Source organism: Podarcis vaucheri (assembly GCF_965113315.1).
Source record: "Podarcis vaucheri genome assembly, chromosome: 1".
NCBI lineage: Eukaryota > Metazoa > Chordata > Lepidosauria > Squamata > Lacertidae > Podarcis > Podarcis vaucheri.
Window position 1 is genome coordinate 5,648,060 of NC_138759.1, and position 8,072 is coordinate 5,656,131.

At 53.9% G+C, this 8,072-nt stretch overlaps 1 protein-coding gene across 1 annotated transcript; it reads left to right on the plus strand.

Moving 5' to 3' along the window:
- Positions 1-1,217: 1,217 nt before the first annotated feature.
- Positions 1,218-7,430, plus strand: BMP4 (bone morphogenetic protein 4). The gene is made up of 3 exons (XM_082218750.1): positions 1,218-1,525; positions 2,715-3,136; positions 6,085-7,430. The coding sequence occupies exons 2-3, from the start codon at positions 2,722-2,724 to the stop codon at positions 6,957-6,959; spliced, it is 1,290 nt and encodes a 429-aa protein (XP_082074876.1). The 5' UTR covers positions 1,218-1,525; positions 2,715-2,721; the 3' UTR covers positions 6,960-7,430.
- Positions 7,431-8,072: the final 642 nt, after the last annotated feature.

Genomic DNA, 8,072 nt, shown 5'->3' on the forward strand with positions numbered 1-8,072 from the left:
CTGAACACTCATCCCCCACCACCACTTTCTGAACACGGCCCAGGAGGAAGGAGCAAAACCACTGTATAACAGTGCCCCCAGCTCCCAACCCCTCTAGACGGTCCAGAAGGATGTTATGGTCGATTGTATCAAAGGCCGCTGAGAGATCCAGCAGAACTAGGAAACAACTCTCACCTTTGCCCCTAGCTCGCCGGAGATCATCAACCAGTGCGACCAAGGCAGTTTCAGTCCCATGATGAGGCCTGAACCCTGATTGGAAGGGATCCAAATGGTCCGCATCCTCCAGGCGTGCCTGGAGTTGTTCAGCAACCACACGCTCAATCACCTTGCCCAAGAATGGAAGATTTGAGACTGGGCGATAGTTGGCCATACTGGCCGGGTCTAAAGATGGTTTTTTAAGAAGCGGTTTAATGACCGCCTCTTTCAGCGGATCTGGGAATGTGCCCTCACAGAGGGAAGCATTCACCACCCCACAGAGCCCATCGCCCAGCCCTTCCCGGCTTGCTTTTATAAGCCAGGATGGGCAAGGATCAAGGAGACAGGTGGTTGGTTTCACGCGTCCAAGCAGCCTGTCCACATCCTCGGGGGTAATGGATTGAAATTGATTTTCAATCAATTTCAAAATGTTGTTTAGTCGTGTCCGACGAAGAGTCGAACACGACTAAACAACAACAACAATCTCTTCTTTGCAAGTCCCCTCCCCCAGCACATTTTTAAAAATGGGGGTGGCTTGGGGGCCGCCTCCTAATTGCCTTTGAATGTGGTCTTGGAGCACTCATGCAGAAAAGGGACTGTCGCTCAGTGGTCAGAGCGTTCGCTCTGCATGAAGAAGGTCCCAGGTTCCATGCAAAGGCGTCTCCAGGTAGGACTGAGAAAGACTCCTGTCTGAACCCCCAAGTGCTGCTGCCAGTCAGTGCATACAATGCTAAGCTACCTAAGGTAAAGCCTGGACTGGGAAGGCTTTGGGCTCTCATCTGGATCAAGCCAAAGGGAGTTGCAGTTCACACTCAGCTGCGCACACTCTCTTCAGAAGGAAAGTAGAAGAGAAAGGAAAGGAAAAGCTACGGGGAGATTGACAGAGGCCAAGGAGGTGGGACATCCCTTTGCAGAGCCCAGGACAGAGGAGGAGGAGGAGGAGGAGGAGGAGGAGGAGGAAGGCGGAGTTTGCGGCCCGCTGATTGACAGGCTGGCTCCTCGGACCCACGTGACCCTCTCCGGGGCTGGAAGAAAAGCAGAAGGCAGCCTGCTCGGGAGTTTCATTATATTCAAATATATTCGTTTTCCAGGAGTCGCTCTGGAGCAGCAAGCCGTGGCGCGCGATTGCTCCTGCCCGCAGCCCGGAGAAGAAGACGAAGAGGAAGAAGGCGAAGCAGCAGCAGCAGTAGCAGCGAGCGATAGATTGACTCTCCCCGGCTCCGCAAAGCGGCTTGACTCCGGATTCCCCGCGTGAGCTTTCCCACGAGTCCTGCTCCACGCTTGGCTGTCAAGAACCATGGACTGTTTCTATATGCCTTGCTTTCTGTCAGTGAGTAGCGCTTTCTCATTCCTTGTGTGAGTTCTGGTTTAAAAGAGGGGGAGGATGAAAAAGAACCAAGAAAAAGAGAGGGAGGGAGAGAGAGAGAGAGAGAGAAAGAGAGACGGAGCTTGTTGTGTGTGAGAGTGAGCGAGCGAGTGAGCGAGCGCCGGACTCTCAAACTTCCGAGTCCTTTTATTCGCTCCTTTTAAAAACAAATGGTTCATTTCGAAACAGTTTTTTGGTTTGTTTGTTTTCAGGGGAGAGCATTTTCTGTGCAATCTCTCCGTGCCCTTACTTGAGAGTAAGCCCTACTGGGGCTTACTTCCAAGTAAACGCCCATCGGCTCGGACTGTAGTGTGTGTGTTTTTCCTTTTTAAAAAGGAAGATCTAGTTTTTACCCCCCGGGGATATTTGTCAAATGCGAAGTAAATAAGAACGACTGGAGACCCTGGAGAAGGCGCCTCCTTCCCCCTCCGCGTTTATCCCCCCACCCTTCCCCTCGCGATCCACGAGGCCCTTACGCCGGAGAGGGGCTGCAGATCTCCCCGTACCCTCCCCGCAAACCCCCACGGACGGGGCCACCCCGCGGGCACCTAGTGGCTAGCGGCCGGCAGCCGGGAAGACTCCAAGAGACACTTGCTATGGAGAGCGCTTTCCAAGGAGACCTCCTGGAAGTTTGCTCAACAATGAATCGGGACCTCCGACTCCCAGCCTCTCCCAGTGCATTTTTTTAAAAATATATTACTTCCATTAACAACAAGTGCAAAGCCCTGTTTTGATGGGCGACAAGCAGAGATGGGTTTTCGGAACTTTGTTCGCGCGTATTAACAGCTGGTTTCGTGACCCCATTTTTACGCAGATCGTTGCTCAGATAAAACAGAGGAGAAATTTTTTTTGGGGGGGTGTTGATAATCGCGGGGGGGGGCCCTAAAGTCCCAAGTCTTAATTGGCTGGGCGTAAAGTCCCAATAAGGTTCTGCACTGCATTTTTTTTGGGGGGGGGGAATCTGGTCTGTGTTTTGCTTTGTTTTTTTGAGCTTGGGATGTGCGTTTCTTTAACTTTTTTCCAAAGTGTGTCATTTTTGACGGACCTTGTTTGTTTGCTCCTCTTTCTCCCTCCTTCTCCCTCTCTTCCCTCCCCTCCTTCTGCTCTCTGCCCCCCCCCAACCCAACTACACCCTTCCCTCCCCCCCCAACAGAGACACAATGACGCCTGGTAACCGACTCCTGATGGTCATTTTATTGTGCCGAGTGCTGCTTGGAGGTACTAGCCGTGCCAGCTTGATACCTGCCGAGACTGGGAAGAAGAAAGTTGTCGGGGAGCATCTCCAACATCAGCAGCGAGCCGGGGAGGCCGGAGACGGAGAAGGCGCCTCGGGGACTTCGCGCCGCCCGTTCCCGAGCCATGAACTCTTGCGCGGGTTCGAGGCTACCCTACTCCAGATGTTCGGGCTCCGGCGGCGGCCGCAGCCCAGCAAGGCGGCGCTCGTCCCTTCATACATGCTGGATCTCTATCGCCTCCAGTCCGGGGAAGAGGAGGAAAAACTGCAGGATCTCAGCCTCCAGTACCCGGAAAAGTCCACCAGCCGCGCCAACACCGTGAGGAGCTTCCACCACGAAGGTATGCAAACGGGGCGCACGGAGCGCTTCTGAGTAGATCTCCTACTATTATGATGGTGATTGGTAGTGAGGGGGTTTCAGAATTTGTTTTGTTTTTTTTTTTTGCGGGGAGGTGGGGAGGAACGAAATCTGATGCACCCCTCCTAGTGTCCGTTTGGGGCTTTCTTGCGAGTAAATGCTCCTGAAAGGATCAGGCGGCCCGAGGCCGGACCCGGGCTAAAAGCACCGCTTGCAAGATTCCAGGGTTGGACAGGGGTTAGGTGTCCCCTGGTTTTTTTTGGAGGGGGGTGGAAGGGGTAGTTCGTTTTCTCCTCCTCCTTCACCCGTGCTCCACATCCGGCTGTGGATGCGATGGATTTGGACTGAAACCGATTCCGAGTGTGATACTCCGGCGTGACTCTGGCTCGCCCTCTATGGAGAGGCGTGATGAGCGCGGATGCCGCCCTTCTCCTCCCTTGCCCAGGAAGCAGCTAAGGAGGACGGACAGCGGGGGGGGGGGGTTGTGTGGGCATTTCTGCGCTCACACACGGAAACCGGGATCTGGAGAAACGTTTATACGAGAAAGACGATCTGATTATGTTTTAGGGGAAGGGTTTGACCTCTCGAGAAGTGGGCTCGCTTGGTTTAAGAGCAGGATACAGTACGTCGCTTGGGAGGAGAGAGGTCTGCAGACTACTTTTGCACGATTGAGACCGCTATTGCCAACTAGAATTATTGATATTATTAAACCACCATTCTCCGGTTGATCGTCGGCCTGCGTGCGCCCGGACTGAAAGGCGTTCTCTCTCTGAGTCGCCCATCAGCAGCTGCTCCAGATTTCACTCCGGTTCTGTTATTCCCACCCCCATCTCGCTCCTCCTCTCTTCCCGGACCAAACTTAGAAGTTTATGGAGAAATATCAAAGCGCTCGTCCCCGCCTTTAAACAAAAAAACCAACCAAAGAACTCCCGCTTGTTCCTTTTGGGAAACGGAGGGAGGGAAGAGAGGGAGATGGCTTTTTTAAAAAGGACCAACGTAAAACTGCGTCTGTTTGTGGGGGAAAGTGTGTTTGTGTGTGTGTGTGTGTGTGTGTGTGTGTGTGTGTGTTAGAGAGAGAGAGAGAGAGAGAGAGAGAGAGAGAGAGATGCAACTGCAAGTGGATCCAAATGTTTCGTAGCCAGTTTGCTGCTTCTTTCTTCTGGAGCCGGGAGTCTGTACTGGTTGCAACCCCTGTTATTAGAAAGGAGGGGTTTTTTTTGGGGGGAGGGCTTCGCGCACCAAGAGAGCCTCTCCTTTCCCCCTAACAATAAAATTAAAGAGGAAACGTAGCTTTAAAACACTTCCGCCCACTTTTTCCTCTGCAATATTAGTAAGAACTATTATTCTTATTAGTAAATTACAACTCGCAAGCCGTATTTGGTAAATGGGCATCTATTGCAAGGCACAACCTGTTTCCTCAAGAGTAGCTCTTTTTGGATCAAAGTCGTCTGCTGACGATAGAGCTGGAGAAGAAGTGTGCTCTGGGCGTGCGTGACCGTGAAGAATGGATCACACGAGCACGTGCAAGAACTTCTAGGGGAAGGACAGGCCACAATGCACTCTGCTTATGTGCAGAGGTGACGGAGGGGGGATGTGGAAATAACAGAACAGCGACTTGATTCGAATTTGGCGGATAGCGCAAGAAGCCACCCGACCCCGCGATACACGGACTAGTGGGAATCCAGCGAGGCTGAATTTCACAGTTACTAAATCTACACTTAAATGGAGAGCGTCCGATGTATTTTTTAAAAGAGAGGCGGGGGGGGGAGAGGGAGAGGGAGAGGCGCATGGGTTTAACTCTTCCTGGGACAATGGGAAGGCCTGTTCTTGAATCCTAAAGGCGTGCTTGCACTCTCCTCGCGGGCAGGGTCCTTTGTGCTGTTGGCCCGATGTCCAGCGCCGTGCACATGTAAGGTGGGGCAAAAAATTTAAAAAAGGAACAACGATAGGGCGTGCTCGGAGGGCTGGGACGCACAAATGGTTCCTCAGCAAACAGCTCACTAGGCTTCTACAATGGGGCAGAGAACAGAGTGGGGAGAGGGCTCCAGAGTGTGTGGTGCGGAGGATCGAACCTCTACCAGCAAGATGATCTGAGTTCAAAGCAAAGACTCTCCTAAACTGAGAGCAGTTACCTACGCCCTTTCTTATGCAGGATGATGGCTGTATTGTACTATGAAGGGAATCCTAAGGATTTAAGCTGGGCGGGGGGAAGGTTGCACCCTCATAAGTGGGCCAGGAACTGCAGCCTTGCAGCCCGATCACCCGCTGGCCTCAGTGGCGTAGCGTGGGGGGTGCAGGGGGGGCCCGGCCGCACCGGGCGCAACATCTGGGGGGTAGGGTTAGGGGCCGCAAATCCACGGGTTAGGGGGCGCAAATTACTTGCCTTGCCCCGGGTGCTGACAACCCACGCTACGCCACTGGCTGGCCTGGCTTCATTTCTTAGCAAAGCGCGTTTAGGATCGCAGCAATGCTATCCCCAAGTATGCCTTGTTGCCCGCAGCGCAACTTTTGCGCAAGGCGTCCAAGGATGGGGCTCCTCCTCTAGTCCTCGCGCGCTTCTATTGGGCAGCAGACACCTCCTGGCAATCAAAAGAGCCTTTCCCCCCGAGTAAACTGGGCCGGCCAGGGGGTGGCGATAACCCAAAAGGCAGGTGAAATGGACAAAAGTGGGGGGTGAGGTTTTACTTTTGGAGGAGATGGATAGGGGTATTGTTCCTCTCCAGCCCGGTGCTTTAGCAGGTGGATCGCGCCCTTCCCGTGATGCTGACCCAGCCTGCCACCCAACCCACGGCCATCGCGCGCTCGGTTTTGTCCGGGCCTGCCCAAACCGCGCCGTCTGTTCTGCGCGTCTGTTGCTGTCTCTCCTTCCTCCTGCCACCACCAACCGTCGTGTCTCTTTCTTTCTCCTCCCGGTCCCCTTCCCCTCTCCAGAGCACCTCGAGCAAGTCCCGGGGCCCGCCAACCAGCCGGCCCGCCTGCGCTACTTCTTCAACCTGAGCAGCGTGCCGTCGGGCGAGGCCATCTCCTCGGCGGAGCTGCGGCTCTTCCGACAGCAGATCGTCGGCGAGGACGGGGCGTCCTCCTGGGAGAGGGGCTTCCACCGGATCAACATTTACGAGGTGATGAAGCCCCTCCGCCGAGGGGAGGACCTAGCCACCCGCCTGTTGGACACCCGCCTGGTGCACCACAACGTGAGCCGCTGGGAGAGCTTCGACGTGAGCCCCGCCGTTATCCGATGGACCGCAGGCGGCCAGCCCAACCACGGGCTGGCCGTGGAGGTTTTGCCCCTCCACCCCGCGCTACAGACTCACCAGGGCAGCCATGTCCGGATTAGCCGCTCTTTACCTCAAGGGGGCCGCCTGGGGGCCGGAGACTGGGCCCGCCTCCGGCCCCTGCTGGTCACTTTCAGCCACGACGGCCGGGGCCAGTCGCTGCTGACGCGCCGGGCCAAGCGCAGCCCCAAGCACGCGCACCAGCGCGCGCGCAAGAACAAGAAGAACTGCCGCCGCCACGCGCTCTATGTGGATTTCAGCGACGTGGGCTGGAACGACTGGATCGTGGCCCCGCCGGGCTACCAGGCTTTCTACTGCCACGGGGACTGCCCTTTCCCTTTGGCTGACCACCTCAACTCGACCAACCACGCCATCGTGCAGACGCTGGTCAACTCGGTCAACGGCAGCATCCCCAAAGCCTGCTGCGTCCCCACCGAGCTCAGCGCCATTTCTATGCTCTACCTGGACGAGTACGATAAAGTGGTCCTCAAGAATTACCAGGAGATGGTGGTCGAAGGGTGTGGGTGTCGTTAAACGCGAGAAACAAAGAGAGAGAGAGAATTTTTTTCCCCTTAAAAAAAAGTGATAAATCAACTTCTTCCCTGTCCGGTTCTCTCCCTCCGGTCCCTAGTCCTCACCATCCAGCCCGCCCCGTCCAAAATTCCCCAGGGATGGAAGTGGCGGGGAAGAGGGGCTGCTTCTCCTTCTCCTTGTCCTCCTCCTCCTCCCAGGTTCAAGAATGGGCTGGCCTTCTGTGCCTTTTTTTTTTCTCGAAAAAAAGAAAAGGAACATCAAGTTATGCCATAAATTCTCTTTCTCACCTATGCCGCTCACCCAGCGGCGCGTGCGCGCCAGCAAAAAAAAAAAAAAATTAATGGAAAAAAAATCCCTTAATCCGTTCACCTTGACCTTATTTATGACTTTATGTGCAAATGTTTTGACAATAATGATCATATATTTTGACAAAATATATTTATAACGACATATTAAAAGATAAAAAATAAAGCGAGTCATTATTTTAAAGGTAAACGCAATATCTTTTATAGTTTTAATTTATTTATTTATTTTTTAAAAAAATGTCATTTATTTCTATTGGGGGGTGGGGTATTTTCTTTCCTCTCTTTCTCCCTCCCCAGCCCGAAAGGTTTCTCCCCGCCGCGCTCTCGTTTTCTTTTCGCATTGTCTTAATTGCTAACTCGCTTGCCTGGCTGCAATTTCGGGGGGCAGGACTAAGATTAGATTCCATATCTTTCCCCACCCCCTTATAAATAGGACCTCCGCACCTCTTCGGCACGTCTTGGCATCATTTTGGCACGGTCTTAAGGATTGCTGTGGCCGATTGGTCCCACTTGTGCAAGCTAGGTCTCTGCGTAAGATCCAGTCTTTGGGGAGGGTGGGCTATGCTCTGATTGGGGGTTTGCCTTATCTCCCCCACCCCGTCTGCCCACTGCGCCTGCGCGCGCTTGTGACACACCTCGAAGTGTTATTGTGGGTTCAAACCGTCTGAGAAACTTCCCACCCATTCCTGTCCAAAGACCCTCTCCCACCAAAGATCTAAAACCGGATGGAAGTGACTCCCCCGCACCTAACGATGCTCAAGATCCGAGAGCGCATAGTGTGAGAGCCCTCAGAGTAGACCCTAGGCAG

What these genes read in the sequence shown, in the direction of transcription:
- BMP4 (XM_082218750.1), top strand. Translation starts at nt 2,722, where the DNA reads ATGACGCCTGGTAACCGACTCCTGATGGTCATTTTATTGTGCCGAGTG. An exon ending in GAGGAGCTTCCACCACGAAG is followed by an intron (nt 3,137 to 6,084) that starts GTATGCAAACGG and finishes TCCCCTCTCCAG; the next exon opens with AGCACCTCGAGCAAGTCCCG.